Consider the following 20,029-nt stretch of genomic DNA (forward strand, 5'->3'; position numbering starts at 1 on the left):
AACCCGAATAATGCGGTATGGAGTTGTACCAAAGAATATGGGCGAGGTTTTGCGCTTCTCGAATATCTTATGTCGGAAAACCTCGATGTCGCGAACAAGGGCGCCAAACCTACTTTTGTGAATTGCAACCGAAGGGAAGTGATTGACATTACAATAGTGATCTGCGAGTCTATACAGACCAGGAACACACCGGCTTCATTGGTCGGTTGGGTCAGATCAGCGCTGCGAGAGAGGACTGCCAACTCAGCTCTGGGGGATGACCGGTCAGAAATCAGGGTGGGTGCCCGCAAGGGAGTTGCTTATCGCCAAAGCTCTGGTGTCGGTTCATGGGCAGGTTCCTAAGGCAGCTTGAGCAGAAAAGGTTCTATGCGCAGCCTTATGCTGATAGGCGTAATGTAACTGGGTATAGTCACAGGCAAATTCATTGAGGTAGTATAGTAGTTGTTGCATGCAAAGCGCATGTAAGATCATCCAAAGGTGGTGCGTGAGAACTCAATTAAAAAAGTCTATGTCAATCCTGACACAACAGAGCTCATACTTTTCACAAAAAGGACAACTAGGCAGGATTAGACCCGCCCATTATTGGCCCATTAATGTGCCAGAAAGCTTTGCACATTAGTCACCGAGGCAGTCAACAAAGGAATTGAAATGCTCGGTGGTCTGGTGGACGGCAACAAACAGGTCTTCAAATCATCAAAACCTAGCTAGAATGCAAGGGCTGGCCGATCTCAGCATTATGAATTCGATTAGAACCACACGAGGTGCATCTTAACATCCTCCTGGATTTGCCGGAACTCCCGCTATGAATTTAGAGGGAGGCTCTATGATCCTATGTAAGGTTGAAGGATATCACCACATGGCAGCACCGACTAGCAGGGCATACATCCAAAACTGGTAGAGAAGAAAATACCAATTGTGCTGCTGCTCAATGCAAAGCCAGAGGAACTGTATGGTTAGAAGGTTCCTTTAAGCTCGACATTGGTAAGCAGGAAAGAATGGCCTTCTCTATGTTAGACCTCGAAAGGATTTACAAATATGGTACACAGACGGTTCAAAAATGGCCCAAAGAGGGTTGTCAGGCGCTGGAGTGTATCGTAGCAACACCTATCAAGGACAAGCTTTTTCGCTTGGAAGACATTCGTCAGTCTTTTAAGCGGAAGTGTTGGCCATTCTGGCGGAAGCCACCAAGGCAGAACTCAAAGAGGGCCCGGAGACTGAAATAATCATTTACTCCGACAGCCAGGCTGCCTTAAAAGCCATCCAAGAACCCAGGACCAACTCTAAACTGGTCCAAGAGTGCAAATTTTTTTATTTTACAATATTTTTAATGCGGTTTTCACTAATAAAATGTATAAATTTTTTTCAACAGTTGATAAGTTTTTTTAATTTTTCAAATTTTGATTTTTTATTTAAAAACAAAAAAGATAAATAAAAAAAGGTTTCCATACGTCTCTAGATACATCGATTTTAGAAACTTTATATCGAAAAACCATGTCAAAAAAATTAGTAATAAACCTTGAAAAATGGAAATACAAAATGCAGGCATTTTTCTACAATTTCTTGAACCGCCGATAAGTTTAGTATCATTTGGCAGAAACGCACGGCCGGGCTAGCATGAATCAAATCAAGAAACGCGTGACGCTTGTTCGGCCCGATCTGCGCAAACGACGGTATCGGCTGAAGAGGCGGAAAGTTAAAAGTTTATTATTTTAAACGAAAAAGTAGGAAGCCAAAAAAAGGATCGGTTTAGGCCTAGAATGGCTGCAAATATGGAGTAAGAATGCCACATTGGTTTAACTATTTATATATAAATAAAAATAAATTATTCATTTTGAAAAGAAAAAATTATAAAAAAGTTAAAGATTTTTTATTTTAAATGTTTACTGCCTGAAATCATAGATCCTATGCATATGGCTCTGTATAGGCATGTGTCTCTGAGACATGTTATTTTGTGTATTTCCTCTCTACATATCAATTTTCAAGTTATAGTATGTTGAATTTGAAAGTGAGACACACATTTTTTTTAAATTAATTGAACTTTGGGGTTTAATATACTTCGTTTTGTTTTTTTTATAACATTTTTATTATTGCGTTACTACACACTTGGCACACACACTGTTTAATTAATCTTTATTAATTCTAATTTTAGATAAATGTTGTGTTGTCTGTGTTTTTTTCTCATATAGTTGATTTTTGTTATAATTAATTTATTTTATGATTTAATATCTTTATTGTCTAATTTTAATTTATATAAGGCTGTACAATATAAATTAATTTTTAATATTAATGTAGTATTGTTGGTATTTATATTAAAGTACATTACTATTATAATGTATTTTGATTGCTGTGTTAGGCATATTTAAAAGTGAGACAAAATTATAAAAAAAATTATATTACATTCCTTCACTCATGTAGCCATGTTTAATCCGACTATATCAAAACGTTTGAAAACTCATTAAAGTTAGAATATAATGAACGAACCTTAAAATATGCAAAGCTAATTTTGTCACTGGATCCATTCATATTATCTTAATTCACCATGTGTCCGCTTCTAATGCTTAAAAGAAAATACTCTTACTAATAATGGTAGTATAGGGAATTAATGTATTAAGTCTACTAATAAAAAATATGCACAGATAAACCTAAGAATTAACAATTCTATAATAATAAATTACAACATACATATTTATTTAATAAAATGTATATCACACATATACCTATTTTATGCAATTCAAAAATAGTTACTTTTAAAAAACTATATTTAATAGAAAAAATAAATAAGTATATTACATAAGACCATCCGTTAATAAAATTTCTGATAGTTTATGACCAAATATTCATTGGCAAAAATTTCAAAACACCTTTGAACATATTAGTGCAAAATAAGAAAAGAAATCAGACAAGAATAAAGACTTAACGCAATATTAATAAATACGGTGGTTGACAGCGTCGTTTAGTCAAATCTTCAGAAATTGCAACTGAAATGAGTGCAGTCGATATTGAGGTTAGTTCGAATGAAGCGGGGAAAACAAAATCTTCACCATCCAGCAATTTTAGCTCACAAATACGTTCCATAACATCCATGCATTCAATTACGTTTTTATCACTTGCAACAGACCCACAGACTTTGTCCAATCAGAGAGCTTCTCAAGCTTAAGGTTCATCGAGTAAAAGTTATCTTTAATTTGATTCCAACTGCTGAATAAAGCTACTACATATCCTCCAGATTAGCCTGTCCAATCTTCCTTCATCCAAGCCGCAACGTTGGTTACTATTGCTTCGAGTCCTACCTCTACTCATAGTGTGTAAGGTCTCTAATACTTCGTGGAACGTGGGATGTATTATTTAAAAATCGAAGTAATTTCCAAAGCTAGTCAATAATGCTACTATACAAGAAACTCACTATAAATACACTCTGGACAGTAGAAAGTCTAATGTGCAAAATGGCATAAAAATACTGACAAATTTACAAATAAATGCAGAGCAAGAGAATACTAGCTACTCGCGAATATTTACCATAGCAAACTATGCGTCGTCATCTAATGCCAATCTATTTTTGATCTGAACTGCTTTAAATAGGCATTCCAAAATTTGCTCTATAAGCTCATGCTCAATTTTATAAATCAAAATTAGGTTTGATCTTTTAGTACCTTGCCTAATGGAGAGTCAGATCAGTGCAGCCAAAATACTTTATATACATATATATCTGTGAGAGTTCAATAATATTCGCATAACTATATATAGTTGTACTTGAAATTTATTTTTGACATTGTTGTTGCATGATATCAAAAGTGAAACCCTTTAGTTAAAATGGGGCCTTTCTACAAAGACTTTGCACATGATTTTCTAATAGGCTCCTAAATAATTCATTACTTGCACCTCACTTTTTTTAATATTGTTTCAACAAATTGGTTAGTACGAAAAACTTACCCTTATACTGTATTTCCAACTATCGCCACATTCCTCATTAGAAAATCCCTCAGGATCCGCATCCCAGGCCTCCAATTCATCCTGGGTCAAAATAAAATAATGTCCCGCTAATTTTCGGAAAATATCCTGCACTACTTCCGGGGTAAAGAAGTTCTCTTTTATCTGGGAAGCTTTTTCTTTTTCCAGAGACTTTGGGAGTTTTGCATTTCTAAAAGTATTGTAGAATTACGTAGTAATTTGTAGTAAAGTAGAAGAAATAATAGAATTCCTACTACATTATACTCATATAAAAAATTAAATTTGCTTACCGGTACTCGGCACATAGTAAAATTTCCTTAATCAAATTAAAACACTGGATAACGAATCGTTCAAAAAGAAATGTTATTCCCTCATCGGTAAATAGGTAGTAGGTACATAATTCTAACGTGGGTTGAATTAAATCAATAAATGAATATGGATGTGTATCGAGCATGGAAGTCAGTACCTTTGTTAAGTGAATTATATACTTTTCACACCTTTCAAGCTCTTGGGATCCTTTACTTTTCATTTCTTTATCTAAAATTTAAACTAAATTAAAAAGAAAATAAATATTTAAGAAATAGTTGTTTTCAAGTCTAACTAGTAATAAATATGAATGCTTTAGGAGTCCTCAAGGCAGATAAACTGTGTACTTGTGATAAAAAATTTAAAATTAAACTTCGGGAACTTACAGCATAATAACATAGCCTTAGCCTTTGGAAAAATAAGCTGCAAAAATTCCATACATTCTTTACTAGTTTGCGGTTTGAAAAAACCAAAAACTGATAATTTTCTTAATATTCTTAACGTTAACAGCGCTTCTTCCAAGTGCAATAGGACAATTTGAGAGTCCACACCTTGCATCACGTCATGTATAAAATGATCAGTCAAGATATTCCATAAGTTTAGAATATATGGATAAATTTGGTTTGTGAAGTCTTGGAAAAGCTTTTTGTCACCTAGAAATTATTGAATGTGCCTAACTTGGTCCAATTTAAAATTATCTACATTATAATAAAATAAATTCTAACCTGGTAATCTTTTAGACGATATAGCCTTAACCACTTGATGTAAAGTGAGCAAGCCTCTATGTTGCACCACACTGTCAGTGCTTTCAACTGCTTGCAGTAATGTAGGAAATAAAGTGGGCCAATCTTTGGGACAGTCTATCCTTGCTACTTTTGATATTATCACTGCCCTCTGTAAGGCAATTTGAGTGATTGGCTCTGTGAAGTTTGCTAGAAGATTTTGTCTTATGTGTGACTTTTCTTCCTCTGAAATTCCACTGCAAATATTGTTGTTAGTTAGATCAACGCTTAGAATATGATGAATAATTTATTAATGATGTTTACTTACTTGGGTGCATTTTTTCTCCAGTATCTGTCAATACCATTTTTCATGTATAACACTGCAATCCATCTTACGTTTATGTGTAATGTGTGATTTGAAATTACGTCCTAAAAAATAAAATATTGCATTTAAAATGTGTGTATGGAAGTTATTAATTATTACCATCAGTACCAAGTACCAAATGATATGAATTTAAATGAGAATTATGAATTTATGTAAATCATCAAAACATACAAAAAGTAATACAATTTTATTTTCTTTGCTGTTGATCTGAAACTATTTAAAGATCTTGTCTCCTTAAAGCGACATTAACACAATAATTTCCCTGTTATCACCAATTACATGTCACTTAATATTGATAAGGGTTGTTTTATGAGATTTAGTAATCAATCAATTATATTATTATTGAACACATTCAATTGGTAGATGATGTGGATGTTTAGGTGGACCTCAATATTAAATTAAAATTCATATATTTATGTTAGTATACAACAAAGTATTCACACAAGGCAAATATACATAGAAAAATTAAATTTATAAATTTAGTCAATTGCATATATTGTCGGGTTGCTGCAAAAACCAGATAAGTCACATTTTACAGATTTTGAGTTATAAGCATTTTAATATTAAACCGAATTTTAAAAATATATTTCTCAAAATTAATATTATTTTATTTGATATAACGGTAAATCTAGACCTAATTATTATTATTTGCAAATTAAAAATAAAATAAAGTGTTTTGTGATTCCTTTTTTATAATCAAAAATCTATATTTATCTTATTTTAGCTGTCAGGTTTTTTGTCAGTTATCTTGAGACTCATCTTCAGTTTATTCATCTTCCAGGTCGCTATCTTTAACTGCTGGTTCTGGAAGTAAATCTTTTGCATCTTTTGAGGTAGTTAATGATTTATAATAATAAAGTTATGAAATTCTTCTGGAACTACATGACTTTTATAAGGTTTTAGCAAGTCTGTTTTTTTTAGAGGTTGTAATTGGTCTAAGGTTTACTGTATGCTTTTAAAAACTTGAACTTATCTAAACTTACTGGCTTGCCTTTACCTAAAACATTTATATCTTTGTAATCGAAAGTATAGTCATATTAATGAATCCACATTTTACAGTTTGAGTATTTAAAGCACTGTACTTTTAGCCAGTTGACTTTATCGCGAAGTGTGCTCCTAACTTTATTTTTATATTCAATTACACTATAAGGCTTTTTATTTGATCTTGATGTTCTAGCCATGCGAAAGATGATATCATCCAGTCAGAGTATAAACCGAAACATGCCTTTTGGCTTTTTCAATTAAGCTATGCATGCTGTCTACCTCCATATAACTATGGACGCTTTCTAAAACCTTTTGTTCTATGATTTGCACATTGGAATTTACTTGAACTAAAAGCAATAGAGCACTGATGTTTTTGTTGCGGTTTTGACCTCTACAAGTATCTAAAAGAGATATTTCAGGCAGCTTCTCAATATATTTAGATAAACAGATGCTGAAATCCAAACTGCCTCTTTTCACATTAACTTCAGACCAAAGGTAACAAAACGCATTATTCGGTGGTGCCATTTCATAGATTTTTAAATAACATGGGCGTAGTTGTAATAGGGTTTACGTCACTGCTAGAAATCTGAAGAACACCCTGTAAATCAAACGTGCAACATAAAAATGTATTGTCGTTTAATGCTCTTTCTTTATCCCTAATTTTAGCGGAATTGCAATCTTCGTTTCTTAACATGTGAGCCTGATAATTATTTTCCAGTTCTTTTTTCTTCAGATCCTTAGAACTTTTATACTGTATACAAATTTGACATTAGTGCATAAGACGAGTAGTTATAGTTTTTACAAAATATCCTTCTACAAGTTATAAGTAAAACAGACACCAAATCATCCTTTTCACATAATTGCTTATAAAGAGAAGGCATTTTTGCGTAATTAAAAATACCAAATATTGGCGTTTTTTAGACCTCATCTCATGTGTAATGTGATTCCATAGCAGGAATAGATTCAATATGAGCATTAACTTTCTTATAATCGTCAGATTTAATTTTACCACTTGGTCCCTCTCCTTGGTTCTTAAATACATGCTCTATGACCTTTTTGGTGACCTCTTTCCGCGGTGTTTTCTTGATTGTGCATTTTGTCCTGCCTTTTGGGTATTTTACTTATCGCATTAATTAAAAGCAAGTTTTTTTCTTTTGTTAAAATCACAGCTCCAATAGTTTCTATATATTAGTAATCTATTTTCTAAGGAAATCTTTTCTGTACACTTAAAACTGCATTTTAAGCAATAATTTTTTTTTTTTTTACTATATGGGAGTTTCCGTTTCCTATCGGGCTAGCGCAACCAGGTGCGCTAATTATGCGAGACCTGTATTCCGTTTCCTAAGAGCTTTATGCACCTCATACATTTATTTATTAAGCATGGCACTGCATATAAAATAAATAAATAAATAAATAAAAACCACTTTTATTAACCTTTATAAGTTACAAAAAAAATAAGATACTTAAGTAAGTACAATGGAAACAAAGAAAAACTTTGTGTAAACTTAAAGGGTGAAGTCTAGCAAGCTGCTATTCTAACTCAACCCAAAGTCAAAGTCAAAGTCAAAAATAGCTTTATTGTTACATAACATCATCTGTTGTTAACAAAGCATTATATAAAACCTTAAAGATAGTTGACAACATAATCTTTTACAAAAATATAAAAATTTTAACAATTCTTACATACATAGAATATAGAACACACCCAAAGAAAGGGTAGTAAGAATTCACATTACTCTGCGCAAAACTCTTCACTGTTAAAAAATTGTATTTAAAAACTCATCTAGAGAATAAAATGCTTTAGCAAGCAAAAGTTTCTTTATATTTTTCCTAAAACGTTTTTCACAATTTATTAGCCTTATATAAAGGGGTAGGTGGTTAAAAAGCCTTCTGCCCCCGTACACAGAAGAGGACTTAATCTGCTCACTTTTTGGGATAGGCAGAGGTAAAGAGAAGGTTATTCGGAGATTGTAACCTGAGGAGGGGGGGCCAAGCTGATGGCGATATTTTTTGTGGATAAGACAGTCTCTAAAATAAAAAGGCATGGCAATGTCAGGACAGAGTGTTTTAAAAAAAAAAAAGGTTCACCTAAGATAAAATATCTGAATACTGAAATATGCTCTATTCTTGACATATGTTGTATAACTATTTTTCAACAAAACAAAAATAATACCCTGTCGGTTCATGAGTGACCCATGTTGGCAACAGACAATCTGAGAGATGCATATGTTTTTTGTATTTGCTTATACAATGAACTTATATGAGTATGCTTTTTTAAATGTATATATAAACCAATAATACTAATATTTAAAATAATAAAAATCATAACTTTAATTATACAACATGCAAAATTTTACAAATCATTTTATTAATTAGGACTGAAAAATATATTAATGTTATTTAATTTAGTATAGGAGGTAAATATTTTATATAAAGTAATAACAGTAAAGGAAAATCATACAAAATAATAAAAAATTAACAATATGAAAAATACTTATTATATTTGCAGTTAGTGAGTAGTGCCATGACTTTTAGCATTTGGAGTGTTGTGAAAAATATTTCCGGTCAGTGATCTCTTCTTGACATTAAAAAGATAGATAAAAAAAATTATAAAATTAATAAATAGTAAAAAAAAACTGTTTAAAGCAATGCTAAAAGGTACATTTACCACATAGAGAACGGAATTACAGGTCTAAATCCATTTTCCTACACAATTAGCACACTTGGTTGTGCTGGCCCTATAGGAAACAGAAAAATGCATCTGAACGTAATTTTGATCAGAACTATATAAAATATTTCCTAATTCACAAAAAGTGAGTTCTTGATCCGAATTTAGCTTGAAAGACAGTAGAGTATCATCCAAATCTCCATCGTTAGTTCGTAATTCTCCACCGTATTTTTTTTATAAATAAAAGTACCTTCCTGAAAGAAAAATTAGTGTACTTACATAGAGGGCACTATAAAATCCAGGCTGAGTTTCCCATTCTTGGAGTGTAAGCTCTGCAGGCTTCAAAATATGTGGATCTTGACTGGAGGCCCGCTGTAGCACGTCCAGAACTGAATCACGTGTAGTAGTAGTACTAGCTGAATTCATTTTTAATTATTATAAGAGAAAACATAAATTTCCTTTCTAACAGTAGATAAACAATATGATGTAAAACTCTAGACAAATGGATTAACAAGCACGTAGGCAAAGAAAAGTTAAATTTTTATTAAACCATTGAACGCTATTTAGGGTATTTATAATTAATATAAACAAGTTTTTTGATGTAGGGTTATAGATATAATTTATAATAATTTCTCCATTTGTTTTGTTTTTATCACTTTACGATTTACGGTTACGTCAAACTCCTGTCAATGTGCTTGTATGAATACGTGACTAAAGCACAGTCCATAAGGTTGGGAAATGCCGATTATATTTCTTTCTATTGGTTGATTTTAAATTTGTAAAATAGCGGTAATACTGCTTCAATATTTTCAACAGAAAACAAAATCAAAATTATACATATTTATGAATTGCATTAATAGTACCTTAAAGATTTACAAAGATATATAACTCAATCAGTTTAACAAAGCTCCAGGAAAAGACAACATAAACATAAATAGCTGCATAGACTCATTACTCTAATGTAGAGAAAATACCAGAAGAGTGGGGGGAAGAATGAATGTCTGACCATTTCTATCCATAAAAAGGGAGGCAGAACAAAACGCAGTAACTACAGAGGGATATCCTTAATCAACACGTCTTATGACATCCTTGCAAACATACTGTTGTAATGCCTTAAACCTTAAACCCATCGTATAGTCGGGCCTGGGAGACCAGCATTCGATTAGTAGTAGTAAGGGTTAAGTTATGGCCCGCAATGGTAGAGCTAGGAATTTCCAAAAGCTAATCAAATTAACAAGTATACCGTTGACACTTCAACGGCTCCAGAAAGAGTGAAAGTGGGTGAGATAATATTGGATGTGTTTGAGGTGTCGGAGAGCCTAAAGCAAGGTGAATCTCTCTCCGCGATATTGTTCAATATTGCCTTGGAAAAAGCTTAGAGAGCGGCGGAATTGACCACGGAGATTTTGGTTTTCATGATCCAAGAGTTCTTCTGGCTTTCTCCCATGACATTGACGTGCTTCAAAATATCGTAATAACGGTAAAGGAGTTATTCAATAAAGTTGAAACACAGGCGGAAGTAATGGATCTTAAAATTAACGAAATACATATATGTTGGTAAAAGAACGTGAAGAGATAGGATAGGGCAATATGTTACAATGGGAGAGTAAACTTTCGAGAGATTAACAAGTTTTAGGTACCTAGGGGTCACAATTAACGAAAAAAGCAGTATATTCGACGAAGTCATGCATACTCTAAAAGTAGTTAACAGCAAAAATCTCGAAAATCAAAATTTAAAATATATAAAACAGTCATATGTGGTCATGTATGATATGAGAGTCGTCAAACGAGGGCAAGCAAAAGTCTTTCGAATGAAAAGTTCTGCGCAAGATCTTTGGACCGTGCTGTTAAAAATCATAAAAAACAAACTGAATAATATAATATCTATGCGTAAACTCTCCAATACAAAATTTCTGAGAACGCCTAATATAGTAAGAAAGCGATCCGGGAACTATTTTGCAAACCCAGTAGTATGAATTATGATGATTGCAGCGCGAAATTATGTTAGTCGGCTAATTTTGATTTCGGGATGCACATCGTTCTATCAACTTTTGTTATTTTCTTTGTCGCGTAATATTATCCTGTAATATATCGTATTTTCTTCAGTTTAAATTTGTTTACGAATCAGCCCGGAGTTTTATTTGTTATTTTATATTTTTGGTGCCGAAACCCGGGAAATTTGTGGTTTGACTGGATATTTAATGAGTTTTTTGTAAAAAAAAAACTGAACGAGCTTTTTGAACATTTAACGGCATGACATAAAGTGAAATAAAAATGGATCTCGGACTTCGTAAACCGTATCGGGCTAGTTTAATAAGCGTTCAAACACTGCGAAAGCTATGCTAGCTTCGGAAGACTTGTTAAACCTTAGTGATGTAACGGTTTTAATTGAACGAATTGAGGCACTTTACAGGAATTTGAATAGTGTAAACTCAAGACTTGGCTATACATAGTGTGGCAGGTTTGGAATATCGCCTAAAATTGCAAAACGGGGTGCTGTCCGAGCCTGCTACAGATTTCCAAGGACCAATGAAACAGGAAAATCGTACATTGACTGTGGACGGTAACGCTAAAAATATAGGATTGCTCTCGGTAAGGTTGTCTATATTAGAGTTACCAATTTTTAACGGTGATATTGCTATCTGGCTTGCATTTTAGAAACAGTTTAAAATCACGGTGCATAATAATAATAAATAGTATAAACGATACAACGAAATTGGCATATTTAAAAAGTTATCTTTCTGGAAAAGCGATGGTGACCATTTCGGGTCTAACTTTAAGCCAAAATTCTTATAAAGACGCTATCGATCTTTTAATTGAAGAATATTCTAATTCTGGGCTGGTATTTTAAAATCACGACTCGATCTCGATACGATCACGACTTCGAATTCGATCGCGACTCAGTCGTGAGGACAAGGGTGATTCTAAATTTCAATCGTCGGCTAAACTCGTTTTATTTGATTTGATTTAGGTTTCTTGGTATATATTTGTTATTTTCCCTTATATTTGACAAATGGAAACGTCACAAGGAAAAATTGTCTTTTCTATTGATAAACACTAAGAATTTTTATTTATTTTGTTAATTTTTTTGGCCTTCGTATGTTTTTATTTAAATATATGCCCATATTATTTCTTTAAAATAAAAAAAAATCGTTTTAAACCACCGCTACCCATAGGAAAATAATTGAATTCATGGAAAATCATAAAAACTTGTTGTGTTCATCCACTTTTGATTTTAATATGGCAACATGGGGCAATCAATAGGACCTATAACACCAGAGAAATTTGATCTCTCTATTAATGTTAATTTATTAATTTATCTTTCATCTCTTATATTTGAAAAATGAATGAATTGGTCTGCAAGGTGATTGTCAATAATTTCAGTAATTTTATGGATCCAACGACTTGTAGTAGTTTTGCTAATTCCAAATTTAAATTCTTGTCGAATGCTTCTTTGGTAACAATCTGTGGCATAAAATCTTAACATACTAAAACTGCCCATTCAATGGTAACTCTACTTCCTCTACCTCTATTATTAACAGAAGGTTGTGGAAAATAGGGTCGAATTAAATCTGTTAGTTGTTGTGTTTAAAAAAGCTTCTTGATATACTAATGAAAACCTGGTATGACTATTGGTAAACAATAAATGAAACAAATATGTTTAAAAAAGGATGCTGTAACATTATGAACGTATTAAAAACGGAAGAAGAACGATATACCCAATCCTGTCGTCGACAAATCGTTAAAAACTAGGCAATCCGCAAGACACTCACGACTGAAAATTTTATTTAAAATCAGTCATATCGAGTAATCGTGTCGAATCGTGATTTTAGAATCCCAGCCCTGAATGTATTATAGATTCTTATATACAAAAACTTCCTTTGATTTGGCAGTTAAACATGATCGAGGCATTTTTGGTTTACGAAAAATGTATAATTCGGTCGCGACTTCAGTGCGATCTCTTAAGACTATCTTCGGAACAGTACGGACTGCTTGTAGTCAATAATTTTTAAAGCTTTGCCTTAAAATATGCGAATCGCGTTTAATAAATAAAAATATTCGGTTAATCACAATGATTTGAATAGTATTGTATCGAATGGCGGGTTAGATAGTAACGAGGACTTTTCAACGCAGATTGTGTTTAGATATTGATGTTCTTAAAAATCGAGTTAGACTCTATCAAACAGGATCGGTGCAGTTCAAGTAGTGATTTTTAACCTAGAGACAAATTTAATAAAGATAAGCATTTTGTTAAGAAATATGATAAGCGTTACGATAATTCTTTTACAACTGCAAGTTTATTATCGTTTGATAAAAATGGTTGTTTGTTTTGTAAGGTATATAATCATCAGTCAGCTGAAGGTCTTAGTTCTATGAATATTTCTCAATGAATGAATTTGTTAAAACAAAATGGTTGTTGTTTTAGGTGTACAACAACCATTAGGTGTGTTTAAGTTTAATCATACTTTGTTAAAATTGTCGTGTAAATATTTTTTGTAAAAAATGTAAACGAAAGCATGCTACATCGATGTGCGACCCCCTAGTTTGCGTTCAAGCGAGCGTCCAATGAATAATACCCGCGATAATGATCCCCAACAGCCTCCAACGAGTAGTATATCGGCGCTATTATCTAACGTGCAAAATAAAGTTTATTTACAAACGGCCTGTGCTTTTATATTAAATAATAATGATAGCGTAATTATTCGTTTGGTGATTGATGATGGAAGACCTAATCGAAATTTCAGCGATCGAAGTTCTTCAGATTTGCTTCGATTCCCTCCAACCGCCAGCTATGGAAGATTTCACAATTTGGGAATTCTCATTAAAATATCGTTTAGCGCATATTAGTATGGGTGACAGAGACATTAGTGGTATAACAGTGCTCATGCAGTTGCTCGGTGCAGACAATTATTGGAAAGTTGTCATAGGTGACACAAAACGACTGTCCAATGAACTAGTGGCGGTAGACACTAAATTTGGCTGGACTTTACATGGTTCTCAGGGTACATCGAATAGTAATGACTTTTTTGCAAATTTTAATTTAGTAACAGTACTTAATGTACGAGCAGACGAACGTTTTTTCCGAGAACTTTGATATTGAACGGTTTTGGAAATTAAAAACATTAGGTATCAATTCGAACGAAACTGCAATTAGCGATTTTACTAAAACTTTTATGCGCGATAACATTAATTTAAAAAACGGGTGGTATGAAGTGTCATTGCCATGGAAATTGAACGCAACATTAGATTAAAATTTTTCTGGTGCTTTGGTGTGCGTTAAAAACTTAATATCGCGACATAATAAACTAAGCAAACTTAATGAATATGATGAAGCAGTACGTGAATATATAAAAAATGACTGTGCCGAACAAGTAACATCTGAATCTGATAATCAGCATAAATATTTTATGCCACATAGACCTTTTTATCCTGATGATAGAGACACAACGAAAGTACAGGTAGTGTTTGATGGATCCGCGCATGCACCAGGCTATCTTTCATTAAACGAGCAGCTATTTATTGGGGAAAACATAGTGCCTGATATACTTAAAATTCTTTTAAACTTTAGAGTTGGTTCTATCGCTCTTATAGCGGATGTAGAAAAGGCTTTTCTGCAAATTTCGCTTGCAGAAAACGATCGTGATTGTCATTTATTTTTGTCGTTCGAGGATGACTTAGATAGCAGTACCAATGGCCTGTCAAACATTGTGACGTATCGAATGAAAAGAGTTACCTTTGGTGTATCATCGAGCTCCTTTTTGTTATCGGCTCACTTAGAAAGCATTTAAATAACCAATAAAAACTTTTTAAAGAGACGGCTACATTGTTAACTAGTTCATTTTACGCTGATGATGCGATTCTTTCTATGGATTAATTTTAAAAGTCTGTGGAAATTTACGAGTAATCAAAAGAGATTATGTCATCGGCGAGGAATTGGCTTTTAAATGATCCAAGAATGAACGAATATTTAAAAAAAAATTATAACGTATCAGAAATTGCCCAAGTAAAAAAAGTTTTAGGCGTTACATGGGATTACTTGTTCGTATCAACTAACAATAGATTTATCGTCTTTATTTAATTTATCTACCACATTTCCAACGAAACGAATCGTTTTACAAGCAATTGCTAAAGTGTTTGATCCATTGAGCATTTTGGAACTATTTACAAATAGAGGTAAAATTCAGCTGCAAAGAATTTGGAAGGTAAATTTAGAATAGGATATTGAGTTGCCTTTAGATTTGAAGGAGGTTTGGTTTAAATGGTTTTCAGAGATTCTAAAACTTATTGATATGCACATTGAGAGGTGTGTCGTATCTTACAGAAAAATAAATGATGTTGAGCTTCATATTTTTGCAGATGCAAGTCCACAGGCCTATGGAGCAGTTGCTTATGCAAAAATTCTTCTTTCTAGAAAGGTTATGTATTTGTTGTCAAAAAATCGACTCCTTTAAACGAAAAGGGAAATAAAGAACTTACTTTGCCAAGGCTAGAATTGACTGCTGCTTTATGTGCCGCTCACCTCCAACGCTATATTAGGAATAACGTTAACTTAAATTTTTTATCAGCTTATTTATGGTCTGATTCCAAGATCGCATTATATTGGATTAGAGGTAGAGCAACGAAATGAAAACCTTATGTTCAGAATAGGGTAGGAGAAATTCAGCGACTTGTCAAAGGAAATTGAAAATATTGTCCTGGAAAAGACAACCCCGCAGATTTACTCATTAGAGGAGTTTAATCTAAAATGTTATTGGAGTCAAGTTTTTGGAAATATGGACCAGGATGGTTACAAGAAAGTCACGAGAATTGGCCACCTGATGGATATCATGAAATTGGTGACGAATTACTAGAAATTAAGATATTATTAGTGAATGTTGAGAATAACGCATCATCAGAAACACTTGTCGATTTTGATAGATATAGTAAAGATATCGAAAAGGTTATTCGAGTAACAGCGTACGTTAAACGATTTTGAAACGAACGTTTACGAAAATTAAATGGCTGAAATTAAATTACGTGACAAGAATTGTTCAAGCCCACGAGTTTTTAGAAGAGAGTAAGTGCCTCCAGAAAAATATTTATATAAGTTCTAAATCATCAATCATATCACTACGGTAATTTCTAAATGGGAATGGACTACTTAGAGTAAAAAGTAGATTAGAGGAAGCAACTTTGCCCTATGATACTAGATCCGAAAAAGTCATTTCTGACTGATAAGATAATTTGGCAGTGTCATGAAGATATAATTAAAAGTGGTATTAATAGTACATTTTCACAATCTAGAAGCAAATACTGGATTCTTCAAGGTCGTCAACGAATAAAGACTCTTTTAGGCTAAGGTTTAAAATATTTACGACTAAGAGGAAGGGTAGGAAACGAATGTTTTGCATCGCTTCCAAGAGAACGAATGACGGAAGCTTCACCATTTAAAATTACAGGGGTAGATTTTGCCGCACCATTGTATATTTTGCAGCATGGACAAAGAGTTAAAGTGTATATAATGTTGCTTACCTGTGCAGTAATACGTGCGGTACATTTAGAGCTAGTCCCGAGCCTTAACACTGAAAGCTACATTAAAGGCGATTTATTGCACCTCGAGGAATGCTACACATTCGCCCTCCGGGGAAGATGTTAAAAATCCATAAAAAACGAACTGAATAATAAAATATATCTTTGCGTAAACTCTCCAATACAAAATTTCTGAAAACGCCTAATATAGTAACAAAGCATTCCAGGAACTATTTGGCAAACCCAGTAGTATGATGATCGCGGCGCGAAATTTAGTAAGTCGGCTAATTTTGATTTCGGGATGCACATCGGTCGTTCTATCAACTTTTGTTATTTTCTTTGTCGTAATATTATCCTGTAATATATTGTATTTTCATATCTTCAGTTAGATTATTAAATTTGTTTACGAATCAGCCCGGAGTTTTATTTGTTATTTCATACATGCAAAACAGACCAGTTCCGTCCAAGAACAAACAACTGACTGACCTCTATGAGGAATCAGACATTATTAAAGAAATTAATGCCGTACGGTTTTAAGATATGGTGGACATATATTCCGACAACCAGGCGCGCAAGTCACCAAAATGGTCTGGGAACAAAATCCGGAAGGGCGGAGATCTATGAGGATTTGAGCGCAATGGGAATAGAATACGATCCTGAATTGCTGCAAGATAGAGAAGGGTGGAGAATGGTCGTGCAATCAGCCAAGATCCACCAATGGTTGTAGACATATACTTATAAACTCTTATTTATAAAGGGGTTTATGAGTATATGGTTGTAGAGCTACAAATGATGACGATGATATATATGTCAGCGGTGACACATTTTAAAATGACATCTTGACAAAATATTTATTCCTTTTTTTTAATATATTTAAGCCTGGTTTATAAGTTTCGTACCGTAAGCAGTAAGAAGTAAGACGCATGAAATTGTTTAAATTTATTTCTTGCGTCATACTTACGGAATCGTAAGTGAACGGCAATGTTCGCCAATATAACTAATCAAAAGGGTAGGCTAGTAGAATAAAGAATAAAGGTTGACATTAACAGCTGAGCTGACAATTATGATTAATTTTTGTTTGATTTTGACCGAGATTTCGGAGAGAGAAATATTCAGGAAGAGAGACTACGCATGAATTTTGCTACGCTTTTTTACTTCTTAGATTTTTAATTTATGAATTCTCACGATCCTTACTGCATGGAGCTTTCTTCTTATGTCATACTTCTTACTGCATACCATACGGAATTTATGAGCCAGGCTTAAGCGAACAAATATAACAACATTTAAGTAATATTATTTAAATTTTGTCATATTTCTTTAATCAGTGCTTTCATACATCTACCTCGAGTACAATATACATACAGTCTGACAGCCGTTCAAAATCTTATTTCTTGCATTTTTGTTTTCTTTACTACATCTTTTGTTTGTAGGTGTGTTTTTTGTTTGTAGAGTTTTTTCATTTTTTTTTGACATTGACGAAAAAACAACTAAAAAAACTGTATAAACAAATTACACCTGAACAGGTGTATAGGAAAGAAAATAAACATAAATAAAAATGCGAAAAATAAGATTTTAAAGGCTGCCATTTTGCTATGGGTAGAAGTAATGACTTAATATTCTAGGATAAAGCGTAAAGTATTCAGTCGGAGCTTTCAAATAAACTATCGCTGTGTCTTTTTTCTATTTAATTTTATTTTTGAAAATGGCGTCTCGCCGTTAGTTTTCCATAATTCTTAATCTCTTGTATTTATTTCTTGTGTTTGTAGTTCCTATAATTTCTAATTTCGTTTATTTGGACATTATTTAGGATCTATGTTTTGTTATTTTAGAAGTATTTTTTGTTACATTCATTTAATTATCCATCATGACCAACCCTATTTGTAATGCTGATATTGCTAATCCAAGAATAAGACTTATCTGCTTACTGGCTGTCGATTTTTTTAATGAAAATTTCGTGTAGTTTTAAAATATTTACGGCAGTCACTTTATTCCAAAACGCAAGAAATAATTCTTGCTTTGAATGAGAAATATATCCGTTCTAATAAAGTGCCTTCAACAGAACTTCAGCTAATCGAGTACAACGTATATACACTCAGACTTTATTTTTATTATTTTTTTAGGATGTTTTGGCATTTCAAATAACCATTTAACCAAAAATGAAAAACTACTAGACAATTAGGTATTTATAGGTAATTAAGGTAATTAAGGTATATATTTTAAAAACCAACAGCACCTAAACGTTTTGGTAAATACCAGTCGGAAATTGGTAAAAACCAAAACGCTTTGGTTATTCGCCTAAAATCGGTCTATGTATAGCCGATTTTTAGCGTGGAATAATCCTGAGTTGGTATTTAGAATTTCTACCAATGCGTTTCTGCGATTCTGGTTTCAACTGAAGTAGGGGAAAGCGTGACGTCACGAATCAGCTGATTGACTTTTGGTATTTACCAGTTATTACCTGGTTTTAAACTTGGGTTTATGGGTTATTCTTTCAGTTATACAGAACTCCAGAAAAAGGTTATGTTTGCTGTTTAGATTGTTAAAGAAAAAATGTTGATTGTGGTGTCGTGTGCGAAATAAATTGAGATAAAATACCAATTAACGCAAAATTACCAATTACCATATTTTGACAGTTGTAACGTTTCCGGTTATATCGGAAGTAGGTGTCAACTTCGTTATTTTAATTGGAACACCCTATATATTTTTACATTTTTGGCTTTCTCGTGAAAATCTAGGTATATTTCGTGCATAATGTCCTATACCTAAGCGTAACGGTTTTTGACATATTTTGAATTTCATATGTAAACCTATTTTTATAAGCCCTAACATAATAACCGATTACTCCCTTTTAGTAGCCTTTACTTATTGGTTAATTTAGGTTTTATTTTAAAGGAAGGACCACTGTAAAAGGCTATTTTAATATTTGTCAAAAAAAAAGATATAGAGGGTCAAAAACTAGCATTATTAATAGTTACTAACATTATTAATAATACTATTAATAGTATTAAATTAAAATGAAAAAATCATTAAAAGTCAATTTTTTTAAATGGAAACCCCTTATTTTTATATTTTTTTCATAGAGATAATTAAAAATAAGGTTAACTTTATATAAGGTTATCTAGTTCAAAAATTGATAGTTTCCGAAATATTTACAGTTTAAATTTGGCCTAATATTAAAAGCCGTATAGTTGTACACGGCTGAAGGATTGTTGATTAGTTGACTATGACGGTTGTTATAGTACCCGCTACAAGCAACAGCAAGATAATAGATTATAACAGAAATGTACACTTTTTAATTAAATTATACATTAAATTATACTTTTACGAAGAAACCCTAAATAGCAAGTCACTTATAAATTTAATGTATATAATCCATTGTCTTACTGCCGCTTCTAGCGGTTACTATGATAACCGTCATGATCAAATCAACAATCCTTGAGCCGTGTATAACTATAGTCGCCTTCGCTCTTATCGTAATATGAATCAAATTGAAAAATCAGTGGCTGC

At 32.8% G+C, this 20,029-nt stretch overlaps 1 protein-coding gene across 1 annotated transcript in view; it reads right to left on the reverse strand.

The window, feature by feature from the left end:
* Positions 1-9,686, reverse strand: part of LOC126738232 (importin-11) — an 82,554-nt gene extending 72,868 nt beyond the window's left edge. The window contains exons 1-6 of the mRNA XM_050443467.1: positions 9,293-9,686; positions 5,305-5,405; positions 4,980-5,233; positions 4,641-4,907; positions 4,239-4,485; positions 3,931-4,138 (exon numbers count right to left, since the gene is read on the reverse strand). Of these exons, the coding sequence (XP_050299424.1) occupies positions 3,931-4,138; positions 4,239-4,485; positions 4,641-4,907; positions 4,980-5,233; positions 5,305-5,405; positions 9,293-9,439 (1,224 nt within the window). The 5' untranslated portion in view covers positions 9,440-9,686. The remainder of the gene's footprint in view (positions 1-3,930; positions 4,139-4,238; positions 4,486-4,640; positions 4,908-4,979; positions 5,234-5,304; positions 5,406-9,292) is intronic.
* Positions 9,687-20,029: the final 10,343 nt, after the last annotated feature.

The sequence above is a fragment of the Anthonomus grandis genome, chromosome 7 (assembly GCF_022605725.1).
Source record: "Anthonomus grandis grandis chromosome 7, icAntGran1.3, whole genome shotgun sequence".
Taxonomy (NCBI): Eukaryota; Metazoa; Arthropoda; class Insecta; order Coleoptera; family Curculionidae; genus Anthonomus; species Anthonomus grandis.